The sequence below is a fragment of the Lagenorhynchus albirostris genome, chromosome 2, assembly GCF_949774975.1.
Source record: "Lagenorhynchus albirostris chromosome 2, mLagAlb1.1, whole genome shotgun sequence".
NCBI classification, from domain to species: Eukaryota; Metazoa; Chordata; class Mammalia; order Artiodactyla; family Delphinidae; genus Lagenorhynchus; species Lagenorhynchus albirostris.
This window is the reverse complement of record NC_083096.1, coordinates 179,583,951-179,600,069: the sequence shown is the minus strand read 5'-3', so window position 1 is coordinate 179,600,069 and position 16,119 is coordinate 179,583,951. Positions and strand designations below refer to the sequence as shown.

At 53.7% G+C, this 16,119-nt stretch overlaps 1 protein-coding gene across 3 annotated transcripts; it reads right to left on the bottom strand.

The window, feature by feature from the left end:
* Positions 1-817: 817 nt before the first annotated feature.
* On the bottom strand, positions 818-15,893 carry ENO1 (enolase 1). 3 transcript variants are annotated; one of them, XM_060141535.1, is made up of 12 exons: positions 15,847-15,893; positions 12,751-12,844; positions 10,156-10,251; positions 8,680-8,738; positions 6,927-6,996; positions 6,334-6,467; positions 5,727-5,949; positions 4,394-4,591; positions 3,544-3,745; positions 3,026-3,134; positions 2,719-2,777; positions 818-1,268 (listed from the first exon to the last, which is right to left on the bottom strand). In XM_060141535.1, exons 2-12 carry the CDS (start codon positions 12,833-12,835, stop codon positions 1,199-1,201), a joined length of 1,305 nt encoding a protein of 434 aa, XP_059997518.1. In that variant the 5' UTR covers positions 12,836-12,844; positions 15,847-15,893; the 3' UTR covers positions 818-1,198. The 3 variants fall into 3 exon arrangements, with proteins under 3 accessions (XP_059997518.1, XP_059997516.1, XP_059997515.1); XM_060141533.1 differs by lacking the exons at positions 8,680-8,738; positions 15,847-15,893 and adding exons at positions 9,066-9,124; positions 15,268-15,424; XM_060141532.1 differs by lacking the exon at positions 15,847-15,893 and adding an exon at positions 15,268-15,424.
* Between the last annotated feature and the right edge of the window lie 226 nt (positions 15,894-16,119).

Genomic DNA, 16,119 nt, shown 5'->3' with positions numbered 1-16,119 from the left:
CAACAACAGTGTCCACTGGGGGGCCTCACCAGGTATTATAACACAATTCAGAGCAACCATAGTATTTCGTGTCTCACTGGTGCTCAGTCGTTTCTCTACAATGGTGCTTTCTGCAGTGCTAATGCTTCACATCCGTGGTACCCAACTCAGTGGGCATCAGCCACGTGGAGCCTCTGAGCACTTGAAATCAGGTTAGTGAAAATAAGGAAAGAAATTAAATTAAAACATTTTTTCTTTCAATTTTTTAGGCCATGCTGTGCAGCATGCAGGATTTTAGTTCCCTGACCAGGGATCGAACCTGTGCCCCCTGCATTTGGGGTGTGGAGTCTTAACCACGGGACCATCAGGGAAGTCCCAAAATTAAATTTTAATGTATCTAAGTAGGGTTCTCCAAGACCCTCTGGATGCCCTCCTACCGCCCCAGAGCTACCTCTAACCATTCTTTTACCAGTTTCCCCTAAGGATGGAGAACCTGCCCCCCAGCCTGCCCAGGACGCTCAGCTTCCCTCTGGTTTGGACTCATGGTGTGACCTGAAAGCTGCTGTCCTTGAGGTAACCTGTGAGAGCTCTTTTCTCCCAAATTAACATGTCTGATCCTGAAGTCAGGCCTCTGGTCCGGGCGCTGCCCGAGCTGCTGTGGAAGGGCACAGGCTACCCCATCTCCCACCTCTTCCCAAACCTGCCCTTCCCCAGGGCTTACGTGGCGTCCTGCACAAACTCCTCCCCCGCTTCTGTCATGACACAAAGCCTCAGCTCTTGTAGAGGTGCTCCATGAATACTCAAGACGTGAGGACAGACAGACTGACGGACCACTTCATACACACAGAGCATCCCTATGGGTCACTGAGGCCTTTTTATTTTGCACACAAAACCACCGGGGATCTTGCCTGTGGACGCCTTGGAGATTACAATGCAGACACACATGGCTCCAGACACTTGGTGGAAGCGAGGTGAGAAAAACAATGATTTGGGCCAATTATATAATTAGAGAGCTAGGGTTTCCAGCAGGGTTCCAGTTGGTCAAGCTCGGCTTCTGCAGCGGGTCTAAGGAAGCACTGAGAACGTCACAGGAAGGGGAGAGGGCAGTTAACTATCAGAGGCCCCTCAGAGCATCGGCGGGGGCCTTGAGCTGCCCAGGTGACATCAGGAGCAGGTCTAATTAGCCGACGAGTGACCGCAGGGCTCACCCGCCCACAGCTTACTTGGCGAGGGGGTTTCTGAAGTTCCTGCCGGCAAACTTGGCCTTGCTGCCCAGTTCCTCTTCAATTCTTAGGAAGCAGAAAGATAGACAGGGAGGGAAAGAGAGAAGTCACACCTCAGTGCAGTAAGTTTTCCCACCCAGAGAAGTGGTTAAAGACACACTTCCTGCCAGGAAGTTGGGGACCCAACCATCGCCCAGTCTGTCTAACTATTCCCCTAAATTTGAGCTTCTTGGAGATGCCAGGAATAGAAGAGCATTCGGTTCTCTCCGTCCACCCAATTCACCCAACAAGTTGTCCACTGGCCGCCCCTTCGCCTTCCTTCTCTTCCCCCCAATGTTTCTGAAGGACAAAGGAGAAGAAATGGTAGGATTGCTATTTCTTAGAATATTTAAGAAAATGTTTTTTCAATGAAAGGATAACCCAGTTTCTGCAACAAATGGCACAGGGAAATAAGGAGGGAGCACTCATTAGTGTGAACTCTGTTTGGATCCTGATATCAAAAAAAAAAAAGGGGGTATTGATAGTACCACTAATCGTGGGCATCATCATTGTAGAGTGGTTATGTTAAAAAACAAAAATAAGTCTTTATCTGAAAGAAATATATACAAGTGAAATCATAAGATGCCTGGAATTCGCTTTAAAATTCTCCAGGAAAAAAGGGTGTAAAGAGACAAAACATGGAGGAACACAGACAGCTGGTGTATCCAGGTAATGGGGAAGGGAGTACATTCTACTGTTCACTGATTTTTTTTTTTTTTTTTTTTTTTGCGGTTCGCAGGCCTCTCACTGTCGTGGCCTCTCCCGTTGCGGAGCACAGGCTCCGGACGCGCAGGTTCAGCGGCCATGGCTCACGGGCCCAGCCGCTCCGCGGCATGTGGGATCTTCCCGGACCGGGGCACGAACCCGTGTCCCCCGCATCGGCAGGCGGACTCTCAACCACTGCGCCACCAGGGAAGCCCCAGATTTTTTTATATGCCTGAAATTTTCCAGGATAAAGTTTTAAAGATGGGGTATGGTGGGAGGACTTATAAAATGGAAGTTCCTTTTCCCTTCAAGACTGGAATAAAATAACAAAAGGGCAGGTCTCCCTGTGTTTATAGGTGCTTCCCAAGGACACACTGAGACAAAAACGGGAGGGATCAGAACGTCAGAAGGCGCTGAACACTGAAACCCTGCTGTGTGCCCGCTGGCGATTCTTCTTCCTCTCTGTGAGCTCTGGTATCTTTGTCCACAAAACAAGGGTGTAAAATGAGAGCATCACTAAGGCTTCCCTGTAGCTCCCCAACTTCTGATTCAGTTGTCTAAAGGGGAGCCAATTCCCTCTCCCACCAGAAGATGGCAGCATCGTGTGGAACAGGCCCCGCTCTGGGCCAACGCTGCCAGGCACCCGACCGTGCCAACCTAACATATCAGGGGCCAGGGCCCCTGCCCCAACCCTTGTACCAGCCCCACAGGGCCAGGGGCTCCTCCTGGAGACCAAGCAAGCCCACACACGCAGCGAAGGTAGCCTCTCTACCTGAGGATCTGATTGTACTTGGCCAAGCGCTCGGATCGGCATGGTGCACCAGTCTTGATCTGGAAGGAGAAAAGAAAGGCCACGGTTGCTTACAGTGGACACTGAATCTTCATGGGCATTTTGGGCAAGGGGAAAGTGCCACGGCAGAGAGCCAGCAATTTCTTAAAGAGGATCCCTGGCCCTAGGAAGAGGGGATAAAAGGGGCACCCAGGACCCCATTGTCCCCCCTGCCCCCCAAGTCTGTGCTCAGGAAGTTGAGGTCAGAGAGAGAAGCAGGGAGCACCCTTCACCCCAGGGAGCTCTTTACCTGCCCAGTGCACAGTCCCACCACCAGGTCGGCGATGAAGGTGTCTTCAGTCTCCCCGGAGCGATGCGACACCATGACACCCCACCCATTGGACTGGGCCAGCTTGCACCTAGAAGCCAGGGACAAGCAGACAGCATGGCTCCACTGCCTGGGCACTGTGGTCCCTGCTGGCCTCCTGAGGCCATGACTCATCACTCCGGGTGGGGGGCCAGGGGCAGCCCTGAGCTCCCAACTGCTGGGGAAGAGGGTAACCCTCGCCCGCTCTGAAGGGCCCGAGGACCTTTCTCTGCCCTCTAGTCACGTTTGAACAACTGGGTTCAGCCTCCTCGAGGGAGAGAGACGTGTGTCTCCTGACTAACGTTCTCCGTGTGACAGTAAATCAGGAGTGTAGGGCCACCAAGTGGTCAGGATTAGAACACAACCGCCCAACACCCTGATCCCCTTGGGGCCAAAGCTTACTCTAAAGGTCCCCAGGAGTCCCAGTCAGGAGGCCCCGCCCTCCGCGCAAGGGCACTTACGCCTGCAGGGACTCAGTCACGGAGCCGATCTGGTTCACTTTGAGCAGGAGGCAGTTGCACGACTTCTCGCTCACAGCCTTGGAAATCCGCTTGGGGTTGGTCACGGTGAGGTCGTCCCCCACCACCTGGATTCCCGCGCTGGCAGTGAACTTCTGCCAAGCTTCCCAGTCATCCTGGTCGAAGGGGTCCTCGATGGACACCACTGAGCAGAGCAGGGCAAGGGCGTGTTCCCTCAGCGTGGCCTCCCAGGCTGCTGACCCCGCAGCACCCCAGAGCCCCCTCCTGTCCTCCCCTCCCGACTCACCTGGCCTCCCAACCCCCTCCCGGGACAAGGATTGCAGTCACGTGCAATCCTGCAACCCCACAGTTGTTAAGTGGGAAACTTGCGGCCCAGGACGGTGAGTTTAGCGCCACTGAGAGTAAAAACAGAGCTGTGGACCCAGAGGGGTAAAGACCGGGCTTCGTGTCCTGGCTCCGCGTCCTGGCTCCGCTTCCACCAAGTTACTTAACGTTAAACGCAAGGCCTTAGAGACGCTTCCTGGTCTGAACACCTGCTCCACCATTTGCTGTGTGTCCCTGGGCAAGTTCTAACCCACTCTGTGCCTGTGTCCCCTCTCCCATGCGCATGAGGTGACGCAGAGCCTAGGAGCACCCAGTGGTCCTGGCTCTCACGGCTCCTTTCCTCACTTTCAGTGGAGCCAGGACCACGTTTGCTCAGGAGGCTGTTGTGACAGTGACAGGAGGCGATTGCACTGCACCACGGCTGGCCGGCTGCCCGCTCTGCTGCACCAGGCACCCCAGTGAAGGCCTCACCCACTCGCACACCTGCAGCCGCTCCGGGAGCACTCACCTGGGTAGTCCCTGATGAAGGACTTGTACAGGTTGGCCAGCTCGTCGGGTGTGATGTACCTGCTGGGGTCATCGGGTGACTTGAAGTCCAGGTCATACTTGCCCGACCTGAAGAACTCAGAGGCGGCCACATCCATGCCAACGACGACCTTATCGGTGTAGCCCGCCTTCCCGATGGCGTTCTTCAGCAGCTCCAGGGCTGGAAAGAGATGCGGTGAGAGTTTGGAAACCAGGAGGATGGAGATAAAATTCCCCTTTAACTCTGCCAAATGGGAACCGTAACGGAAGAGGAAGAGGTGCTCTGGCCCCAAGCACCAGTTTCAAAGATTCCAGTTACTCTTTTCTGCTTTGGGGCAAGAAACCATTGGTCAGGGCCACTAGTGCATGGCCAAGTTGGAAATGGACTCTAAGAGGCTTTTTCACTGACAAGTGCTCCCAAATTTAGCACCAAAGAACAGCTGTGCCGGCCAAGATACAGTGACCAGCTGAGATCAGCTGTCCCGCAGAACTGGCTTTAAATAGAGCCAATGCTGAGATCCAAGAGGGAGCCCGCACAGCGAGGCCCCCGCTCCAGCTCTGCTGTCCGGCCCAGGCTCAGGGTCGGCCTCGCTCGGCAGCGCTGCCGGTAGGGAAACTGACAGACACCGGCCCCTGTTCCAGTGTTCCCACCCAAGACCCTCAAGATTCAAACTGCGTGAAGGGCCACTTTTTATAGGTTAAAATAGCCGAACATCAGCAATTTCGTATGACCGACCCAACGAGCAGGATGGACATTTCCTTCACTAGCCATCCTTGAAGGCAATGAAATATGCTTGCAACCCTACTTGTTCTCCTAAAACAAAAAATTCATCCGTGAATTCTTTTCCTAGGACTTCTGTATTCTCTACTCAACTCTCACATTTCATCCTGTGCCTAAGGATTCAAAGTTAAATAAAGCCTGTGCAGCATTACGGCAGCTGAATGACCCGAAATGGTTACTGACAGCAGCAGTCCTCATCACAGCCAGCATCCTTGAACACGGAGCAGGTTGCGAACCCTTGCCATCGCTGGGGGAGCAGGGACGACAGCAAGAAAACGAACCACCTCCCAACCCCACCGTCAGCCCAGTTTAAGCAAATCATCAGGACGTTCAGAAGTCGAATTAGTAAGATAATTTAGCGTGATTTGTTTTTTTTAAAAAATGAAGCGCTAGCTCCCATGTCTGCAGGGTTTTGCATTTTGCTACTTAATGAACGAACGGTGGAAAGAGCAGCACCCCTGAGGGCAGGCGTGGAAGGCTCGCAGACGCTGGGGGCGGTGCTCAGAAACCCAGGGGCTTCCTCCGGAGCCTCTACCTTCTTTGTTCTCCAGGATGTTGGGAGCAAACCCGCCTTCGTCTCCCACGTTGGTGGCGTCTTTCCCGTATTTCTCCTTGATCACATTCTTCAGGTTGTGGTATACCTCCGCTCCAATGCGCATGGCCTCCCGGAAGTTTTCGGCCCCGACGGGGAGGATCATGAACTCCTGCATGGCCAGCTTGTTGCCAGCGTGAGAGCCCCCATTGATGACGTTGAAAGCCTGTGGGGAGAGACACAAGTACAGCTCCAGGCCCGGGGGGTCCCGCCCCTCAGCAGCCCCACGACGCCCAGGTGCATGGCCCCCATGTGGGGCCCGTGCGGCTCTGAAGCCACCAGGTCTCTCTGCACTGCAGTCACTACCACCGCAAGTGCACACAACCCGACAAGGCAGTACAATTTTCATCTCCCATCAACAACTAAGGAGATGGGTGCAGGGCGGCTGAGTCACCTGCTCAGGGTCACTCTTAGCTGGCGGCGGCGGTGGAGTTATTTGCAGCCGAGACCCCCAGAGCCTGCTCCTACCCGTGTGGAGAGTCACACGTGGATGAGGTCAAGAGGCGGGAGGTCTCGGGACCCCATGAGAAAGTGAACACTCGCCACTCACCGGAACTGGCAGGATGACCTCAGCATTGCCAGCCAAGTCGGCAATGTGGCGGTACAGGGGCACCCCCTTCTCAGCGGCGCCAGCCTTGCACACAGCCAGGGACACTCCCAGGATGGCGTTCGCACCAAACTTGGCTAGAACAGAACAGGTTACGTTAACTGATTTCTTACTCATCAGCCTTCCTCCTGCTGGCCGCCCCCACCTGCACCACTGTGTGCACCCTGGATGTATTCGGAACCTTTTCCTTTCTATCTCCTTTGCATATTCACACCAGAAATGCAGTAGCCTTCCACATAAGCTGCTTTTTCCCCCAAAGAGAAAGCCCTTTCTTTGGTCCATGGGACTCTGGAAAATCCCACAAATTGCTCGATTATATAAAGCACGAGCCTCTTCTGAGTAACCCTACATGCCTGGTGCTGTCGGCTGGCTATGCTCCTGACATTTAAAAACGTGATTTATTAGAGTTAGGGGAGGACCACAGACAGTTACGTAATTCATCGTTAGGGACGACACGACCTCTCCCCAAAGGACTTCAAGGGTCTTCAGGAGAAGCCGCAACCTCCCTGGCGAAGACCCCACCTCAGGCCACTCACATTTATTTTCCGTGCCATCCATCTCTATCATCAGCTTGTCGATCTTCTGCTGCTCCACGACGCTCAGTTTCTACAGGGAGAGCGAGGATAAGCTGCTTGGGAGGGAGTGGGGTCTCTACCTGCATGCCCTGTGCCCTCCTGTCCCAGAGCCATCAACCCTGGGAACCGTGCAAAGCCCAGATCAGTTCTGTGTTATCCATGCGTCTGGCAGGCAAAAAAAGGGGGGAATGCCAAGAGAAAATGGGGAAGCAGAACAATGCCCTTCACTTGCTTTAAGAGCATCAGGCACTTCTCCAAGCACGAGGGATCCGACAATGCATGGTCCTCATGTCGTGAAGGGGAGTCTACCGAGGGAGTCCGAGGTCACGTTACACACGAGGCAGAATTGTCTGGTTCATGCTAAAGAAGGAATTACTCCAAAGCAGTGTGACTTTTGGGGCAGCAAATAACAGAATTCATTGTTCTTTACCATCAAAGTCAGCTTCTGCCATCACTCGGCTGCCCTCAGTGACAGCAAACTCCATCATCTGATGGGAGATACGAGCTTTGTATGCAGTCCACCATCATTTAGCATGATGTTTGACGACTGATGAAAATGACTATTTTTGGCGAGAGTATAAATAAAACTAGTGTCTTAAAAACTGGCTCAAAGTAATGTAATAAAAGTCGGCATTACTTTAAATACTCCGTAAGTGAATGATACCAGCATATTATTTATAATGTTTCTTATATAAAACCTAAAATATGAAAGGAAACCAGAATCTGTAAGCCCACCGTGCCACGTTAACAATTTGGCATCTTTGGCTTTCGTGACAAGGCATCTTTGGGTAAAGTTAGAAGCCACCCCAGCAGATGGCTTGAGGCCAACCCTCACCAAGAGTTAGACTGAAGTTTGTCTCCCCCAGGTAAAGAAAAATGTCCCGGAAAGCCCTGCTCACTGTCAGGCCAGGTGAGGGCGCTGAGGCACAAAGAACATTGGCGTGTGGAGGGCCCCAGGAGGCCGGGACGAAGGTGTGCGCGGCAAGGGCAGTGCTGAAAACCTCCGCCTGGGGACGATTACAGCCAGCCATGTGGGCCAGGCCACAGCAGGCAAGCTGGGGAGAGGATCGGCAGAGGAGCCGCTTGCCACCTGCGTGCAGGGTGGAGCCGGGAGAGGGGCCCTACCAAGGAGGACACACAGGCCGAGGCTGGGTTTGGACCCGACAAAGGGCCACGGCTACGGAGAGCGGGGCTGGAGGGAGGATCAACGAGACCAAGCTGCACAGTAGGTTGGGCTGTGGGATCCCCAGACCCACTTCACCTACAGCAGCTCCGCTTTTACCTGTTTGACACATTGAGGCTCCAGGTAGGAATTTATATAACGGAAATTCTGCTGTTTAACAACACAGTAAATAATTCCACAGTTCACGAAAAATGAGTCAGTCGCCACGGATACTACATTTAACGCCCCTGAGAGCCGCTCTTAAAATCTGGATCTTAACCCCCCGAAGGTCAAGATGGTTGTGGGGAAACATCAAGGCTCTAAGAGCCGCCTGTCCCTCAGATCCAATTCCATGCGCTGTTAGCCATGGACACATGGACAGGCAGAGGGTGGGTTAGGAAAGGCGAAGTTATTCGCATGCACGACAGGGAATCCAACCGGCTTCTTTAGCTCTCAGAATAAGCTCTCCATGAACAGAAAAGCCTCCTGGGCTGGCCTGGGAGGCGCTCTGATAGCATTAACATACATTAGTTATCAGGAGGCAGGTCCTACCTTGCTAACCAGGGCAGGCGCAATAGTTTTATTGATGTGCTCAACAGCCTTTGAGACACCTAGAAGGAATAATCAAATCAAATTACCGACATTAATGAAAGACAGGCTTGAGCAGCACTGCTGGAGAGAACCACTCACCACGTTAACCCAGATATTCAGAGCCCACCAAAGACCTTCAATGGGACCTCCTTCAAATCCCCAGCGCCCTCTCCCCCTGGAATCGGAGGGCTTTCTGGCCCAGTCTGAGTGCTCTTACCTAGGACCCCCAAGGGTTAGAGCCGCACACAGAGCAACCATCCAGAATGTCTGCAGGGAGGTTAGTTGGCAAGACCATGCACTGGGCAGGCCAGCTGCAGAGACTAAAGGACGCCCAATGTATGTATTACCTGTGTGCACAGGGCTGGTGCCAGGAACTCGTTAATATACTTAACGGGTCTGGAGACACCTGACCAGTAGAGATGGGCAGAGAAGGAAAAAAGAAAGACTGAGAAGAGAACAGGCTGGGAAGGAGGCTGAGTGAGAGAAAGAGAGGAAACAGGAAGACAGGGGAAACAGGAAGACAGGGACCATGCATTTGTCCTCATCACAGTCAGGGCACAGCGCTGTCCTGCTGCTGTAGGCACGTACCGCGTGGGCTGCAAGGCCCCTGGGGAGAGCTCTGCACAAGCTGCCTCCCTACAGCAGGCCACTGGGACCCTGGCCCAGTGCCCCCAGCCCCACCTCGCCCTTGCCCGCGCCCCCTCCTCTGCAGTGTTTTTGGACTCTTTCCTAATCGCCCTCCCTGGGGAGTTGGCAGCACACGTGCCCTCCACCTGTCTACACGTGTGGCCCTTCGGAGGGCCACAAACCATGAACTGTCATGATGTTTTTGCTTCCTCTCCAGAACCAATTCCCGTCCCCGTTGAGAATGCACGGTCTAGCCCTATCTGCTTTTCTGGAGTTTGGCCACACAGGTTCTATCTACAGAAAGGTGAGCACTGCCAACACAGTTTCCAGCCCGTCTGCATACAGCCCAGCGCAGGCTGGCTCTGCCAAAGAGACCGAAAGACAACGACAGCCCATCAACGGTGAGCCATCAGCCAGGCCTTTGGGAGCTCTTCTCCTCCGCGACTAGACCCTTGAAGAGGCCTGATGGCCCGGAAGGCCCTCAGAGCCCTCCCGGAGGATGCGAGGCTGCCCCTTAGTACTAGATAACTTGTCCTCTTCTTCTCCCACATCCCCTGACCCAACCAGGAGTTCTTCACAGACTGGAGACAAACCGCAGCAGAAGTTAAGTGTTACGGCACCTGCCCTGAGCTACGGGGTCAGGGGTGCTGGGACCCATCAGCCCGCTCTCCCCTCTCCTCCACGTGCAGCGCCCATACTCGCTGCCCACACTCTGGGCCGAGTCAGAGGTCTGCTACCCTCAAACGCAAGCCACGGGGAGCGCGAGGGAGGCTGTGGCTGCCGGGAGGCCGGCCTGGGTTCGGCCCTTACCTTTGCCCATGTAGCGCGTCTTGTCATTGTCCCGGAGCTCCAGGGCCTCGTAGATACCAGTTGAGGCGCCACTGGGCACAGCAGCTCTGAAGAGACCTGGATGTTGAGAGAGGGAGGGCAAGAAATAGTTAATGACTAAGAAATAGCTCCCGCCCTTGACCAAGTCCCTCCCCGCTCACTGAGGGAGCTGCCCTTAGGAAACAGTTACTTCCTCCCAACGATGGGAGGACTCAGACGGGCTGCTTCTCCTGCCTGTCATGTTTTTATGATTCCGCACTGCAGACACTAGAGCATAGCTGATGAATTTCTCTAAAGAAAAAGGTCTAGAGCAGAGCTTCTCAGATTTTAACGTGCACACATATCACCTGTGGGTTAAAGTGCAGATTCCAAAACAAATGGGAGGTCTGAGCCCACACTTCTCAAAGCTCCCCATGGGTGCCCCGGAGCTGGGCCGTGGACCACCCCCAGCAGCGTGGCCTAAAAGAAATACAATGCAGGCCACCTACGGGATTTAAGCTTGTCTAGCAGCTAGTAATCCACGAAAACACTGGGCTATTTTAGACAGTCCAGCTCTAGAGCACCGTGGCCAAGCTTCCCTTAGACAAGTGAGATCAGGTTGCCAGCTTTCAAGCCTTGAAAGCGCTGGCTCAAGAGGAATCTACAGCTCATCTGCCTCAGCTTAAGGAGCAATAAATGCTATATGGGGCTTCTCTGCATAACAGGAAACCAGAAAACAGGACAGACTGGAAGAGGAAAGGAATAAGCACAATAACACTAGAACCCAGTCAAGCATGCACTGCGCAGTCCTGCAGATACAGAAACCAGCTGCCTGGCTAAGCCGAGACTGTGGAGCAGAAAAGCGGCAAATCTTCTTGGAGAAGGACAGACAGTGCCAAGAAAGGTACCGCAGAAATCCGGTTACACAGGGCAGGAGGGTTAGGGGAGCAGGAAGTGTAGGCAGCCTCTTGAATCTCCCTGAAACCGTTAGGGATTTCCCCATCTGAGGTATGCCGAGAACTAGGGGGTGTGGGAGATGTGAAGGCAACGAACTAAGAGGAAAAACCCAACCAAGTATCGCAGTCATACTTGGTTGCATGCCTGTGCCACCGCACTGACTGTGTGACCAGCAGGACACACGTTCTTCTTGACACAGGCCCTGGCTTTCTCTGTATCCATCAGGCGCTGGGCCAGGTGAAGAAATGAGGAAAGCAAGAGTGACCCTAAGGTCAACTGTGGACTTTGGGTGATGATGTGTCAACACACGTTCGACTGTAACAAAGGTACCGCTCTGGTGGGGATGGTGATAGTGGAGACAGGGGGTAGATAGGAATGCTCTGTACCTTCCACTCAATTCTGCTGTGAACCTAAAACTGGTCTAAAAAATAAATTCTAAGAACGAAAGAAGTGATGAAAGGTTCTTAACAAATTTATGACTTCCTGGTTTTTTTTCTTTTCTTAAAAGGATTAAGACACATAAGAGAAAGTTCCATTCATTTCAATGTCAAAAGACATTAATTTTAGTCATTTTAAAGAGTTTCAAAGAACATTCCCCCTCCCAACAATCTTCCAGCGTCCTGGGTCTTCTCGTCGTCCAAAGTCCATTGACTTCAAGTGCAAAGTCCCGCCCTCTGACTAAGTGTGCCACAGCTTCATAAGCTGAAAGGAAGTTCTCGCCGCCTTCTGAGAACACGCGGCATTTGCCACAAGGCACATGCCCAGAAGGAGCCGTGTTCTGAGGGCACCCCGACAGTAACCAAAGGCAGACTCCTGCCCTGTGAAGCTCGACTCCAGGGGCCTTCACTTTCTGGGCAAGGGGGAAGGGAGGACCGGAAGGGAAGGGTTCCACAGCCAGGCCTGTGATTCAGACCATGACTCAGCTCTGACCGGCAGGTCTGTGCTCAGCACCTCTGGGTGATTCTGCCTGAAGCTCCTTTTCCAACTTCAACCATTTAGAAAGCAGCTGAGACATTGCTGGAGGTAATGCAGGGCTAGGGAAGCACTAGATTTTCTTAAAGTAAAAAAGAAAAATGGGGGAGCTTTTAAGGGTTCCCATTCTATCCTTTTCTCACGTGGGCAAATTCTTCCTACAGGGACTTACAGCCAGGTAAAAATATGAGCCTCTGGAATGTTCCAACACCCCAAAGTAAAAACTGTCCCGGATCCTCTAAGAGTGATTTCTGGAAACGCAGATAAGAACACTATATATACCCTTGTAGTCCCCTAATCTCTTTCCTTTACAAGGAAGAAAGATCCATCCTATCTTGCCGTATCTACATATTTGGTCACAGCAAGCTGTGAAGCAAACTAGTGATAGGCCCTTTTAGGGACAAGGTTATCACATTACTTCCCCACCTCACTGACCTAGCAGCCAACCTGTGTTCTGCTCTACGTACCAAGAAGCACCAAGACAAGGGCCTCTTGCCTTAAAACCCTCCCAACCTTCCCCCAGTGGGGAACCACAGCCTACCAGCATGTGCAGACCAGAAAGAAAGGCTTTTACCGTAACAGATGTTTTCTCGCCTAAGGCTCTGTCATTTGAAGTTTTAAAATACGGAGCGTGGTGCTAGGGTCTATAGAAACAAAGGTGGCCCATACCTTTTGAGGTGTAGAGATCAACCTCAACGGTGGGATTCCCACGAGAGTCGAAGATCTCTCTGGCGTGGATCTTGAGGACAGACATGGTGAATTTCTGTGGGGAAGCACAGTCCATATTTTCCATAAACCATAATGCAGTCTCAACTCATTATGCAAGGGGTCACTTCTGAGGATCCCTAGACTATAAAGACTCTGCATAAACCAGAAACTGCATGTAGGAAGGCTGACTGGAGTGGGAGAAAATGCCTGCTGGAGAGCACTGGGAATTGTTCCTATAAAGCAGGTAGGGGCAGCTCTGCAAGGCCCTAGTAGTTCAGGTCTTGTCCGACTGGCAAAGAAAGTCCGGCAGTGCGCGTGCTGGCGGGCAAGGTTCACATGTTGATGGCGTGCAGAGTGCCTGAATAGGAGAGAGTCTGAAACCGGCTGTCATTAGTTACCAACGAGGGTGGGTGCGGGGCCATGGGAAAGGGACCAAATCAGGACCAAGGGGACGTGAGGGCCACAAGCAAACCCATCTAAGATTAAAAAAAAAAAAAGGGGGCGGGGGTGACCAGGAGGAAAATCTGATTTGTAGTGGAACAGTGAATTAAAAGTTGGGAACACAGTTCATCAAGTAAAACCTGAGGTAGCAGGAGAATGCTCAATTGGTCGATGTTGGATAATCAGTTAGAAATTCTGAGTTTGGAGGCCAGGAATGAGCTCCTTGGTCTATGTGCTGTGATCTTTGCCAATTTCTGAGCCTTTCAAACCTCAGAGTATTTGGGTCTTCAGCAAGACAGGGCAAACAAATAACATTATCTAGTCAGTGTTGCTTTCAACGGGCATTTCACCCCAATTAAAAAACTTAATTATGAAATGTCGTGATCTGTAACTAGAGAAAGGATTCTATCTTTGAGCACCAGGATACAGCAAGGGAAGCGCTTTCCTTTGAAAACACCTTTAGAAAAAAGGGGAGGGGGGTGGTTTGCAGCTACAGAGAACAAATATCAAGAGCTCAAAGAAAGCCCCTTTCTTGCTTTTTTCCCCCAGAGGCTCTCCAAGGAACAACAGAATTGAACAACTTGTAGGACTGAAGTGGAGGGGAGGAACCAAATCAGCGTTTGGAAGCCATTATCTAGCTGGGCTCCTCTCCATTATCTTCTCTGGAATGTTCTGAAGCAGCAGATGGCATCTTTTTAAGTTTCAAAATTAGATACTGAAGTCACTTCTGTGGCTTTGTTTTTTCTTTGTAACAATGGAATTTTACTCATTAGCCAATAAAAAGGTATCTAGTTTTTATCTCAGAAAGGCAAATTTGCTTAAAATCTTTTAGTTTTAAAATTTTAGTTAACTTTGAGTTTTGGTAAATCATATACCCGTGTGTAACAATGACCACCCCAAAAAAGTCCCCAGAGGCCATTTCCAGTCATTGCTCCCCCCTGCATCCCCCATGCCATCACTGATTTACTTCACAGATTTTAGATGCACTTTTAAGCACATCTTCATTACACTTCCTCATCATACAGTTGTAAGATTTCATTTCTGGTTTTATTTTAGTGATATAAAACAAGGCAGTCGACTGACTTCACGATGTGAAAATAAAATTCAACTTATCTTGAAATTAGATAGAAAAACTTTTCTCCGAAGTCATTAAAATGCAGGGAGCACAGGCAGGGCGGAAGATGGGTCTGACTAGGAGCCTGCACAGCCTTTTATCTGCCTGAACTGAAGCCCGGACCAGGGGCAGCACGAGCACGCCGGGCAGCTGGGGCCTAGGTGTGCCCCGGAAGCAGGTCAACCGGCTGCCCACACCGCCCAGGAGGAAGAGACCACACTGCAGAGGAAGCAGCGAACAGGAAATTTTCTTAAAGTGCATCCTTTTTATGTCAGATCAGGGGCCGATTGTTGGTGGCCAGCCCAGGGAACAGGGAGCGCCTCGTGCCCGACTTGGGCGAGGTCGCCTGCAGGGCTTCCAATGACCCCCCGGCTCGCCTGCAGTCCCCTCCAGATCAAGTGCCTTCTGAAGGCAGATCAGTCCCTGCTCATTCCGGAGCAGCAAAGGGATGGACACTCAGGCGCCAGGCCGAGGGCCACCAGCGGGAGGCACGGGCGCGGGGGTGGGGTGGGCTGCAGCTTCCCGGGCATCTCTCCTTTTCCGGCCCCCTTTCTCCATTTTCGGAAGGCCCTGGCTTTAATGAGCACGCGGGTTAGGCCTGGAGCGCTCGCCAAACCTTCCACCCTCACCGCCTGCTGTCCTGGTGACCGCGTGTTCTACCTCTAACCTCCCGGGACAGTGACGCGGCCCCGTACTCGTAATCACAGGCTGAGCTGCACCTTCCCCTCAGGAGAAACCGGGCGCCGCGCCCCCGCCTTGGGCTGCAACTCTGGCCCGGGGAGGCCGCTCGCGCGCGCCGACCCGTCCCTTCCCCGCCGAACCCCCGGGCACGCCGTCTGAGGCGCAGGAGCGCCCGCGGGCCCGGGGCACCCACGCGCCGCCTGCCCGGGCGCTTGCTCAGCAGCCCTTCCTTGAGTTCTCACCCGGCCGCCTGAGGTCGCCGCACGAGAGAGAAGCAGAGGGTGCTGCGGACACCGAGGGCAAGCGTTAAGGCGCAAGGTCCAGACGTTCCAAGTACCGCGAGCTCCTCTCCGCTCCGCCGGCCTGGACTTCCTGCCCAGCTCGAGGGGACCCCGCCCACTTCCCGCCCCTCAAGCCCACCCCCTCCGCGCTGCCTCGCCATTGGCCCGGCGCGCCGTCACTCGGGCCCTCGCCTCCGAGGGAGGGGTGGGACTGCGGGCGCCGGGAACTGGAAGAGGGGGCGACGTCCCGGGGAGTTGGGGTGGGGTCGGGCTGGGCGTCCCAACTACCCCGCGGCTATGTGGGGATGCGGGCGAGCCCCCGTCCGCCTTCGCTCCCGCCCGCCACTCTGGGATCCGCGGCTGAGCCGTCTGTGGCGCCGGGGCCCGGGGGGAGGGGCGGGGCGGCGCGGCCGGCATGAGGGCTCGGGGCTCCGTCACGTACTCCGAGTCCCGCACGCACGCCGCGTCGCCCCGGCGCCGCACGTCCGGCCCACGACTTTGGTGACGACCTTCGCGGCCCGCCCTTCCCGGCCGCCTCACCCGTCGCCCCGCAGCGCGGTGCCGGAGACCCCGGCGGCCTGGACAGTTGGCGGCCGCGCGCCCGGACCCGGCTCCCGGGCCGCGGGGTCGCGAGGCCGGCCACGTGTGCCCACCCGCGCCTGCGCCCTGCGCGCCCGACAGCCCGCCAAGGTGACCCGGTCTCTTTGTCCTTGCGTCGGTCACACAGGAGTTATTAGGCCAAGAGCCGAAAGGATGTTCGCTTTCCCTTAATTACAGCTAATACTTTTTGAGCGCTTCCTACGTGGCAGGCAC

Coding starts and splice junctions, on each gene's coding strand:
- ENO1 (XM_060141535.1), bottom strand. CDS start 12,835: ATGTCTGTCCTCAAGATCCACGCCAGAGAGATCTTCGACTCTCGTGGG. Junction 10,252..12,750: donor TGATCTCTACACCTCAAAAG/GTATGGGCCACC, acceptor CTCAACATCCAG/GTCTCTTCAGAGCTGCTGTG. Junction 2,778..3,025: donor TGGGACTGTGCACTGGGCAG/GTAAAGAGCTCC, acceptor TTCTCCTTCCAG/ATCAAGACTGGTGCACCATG.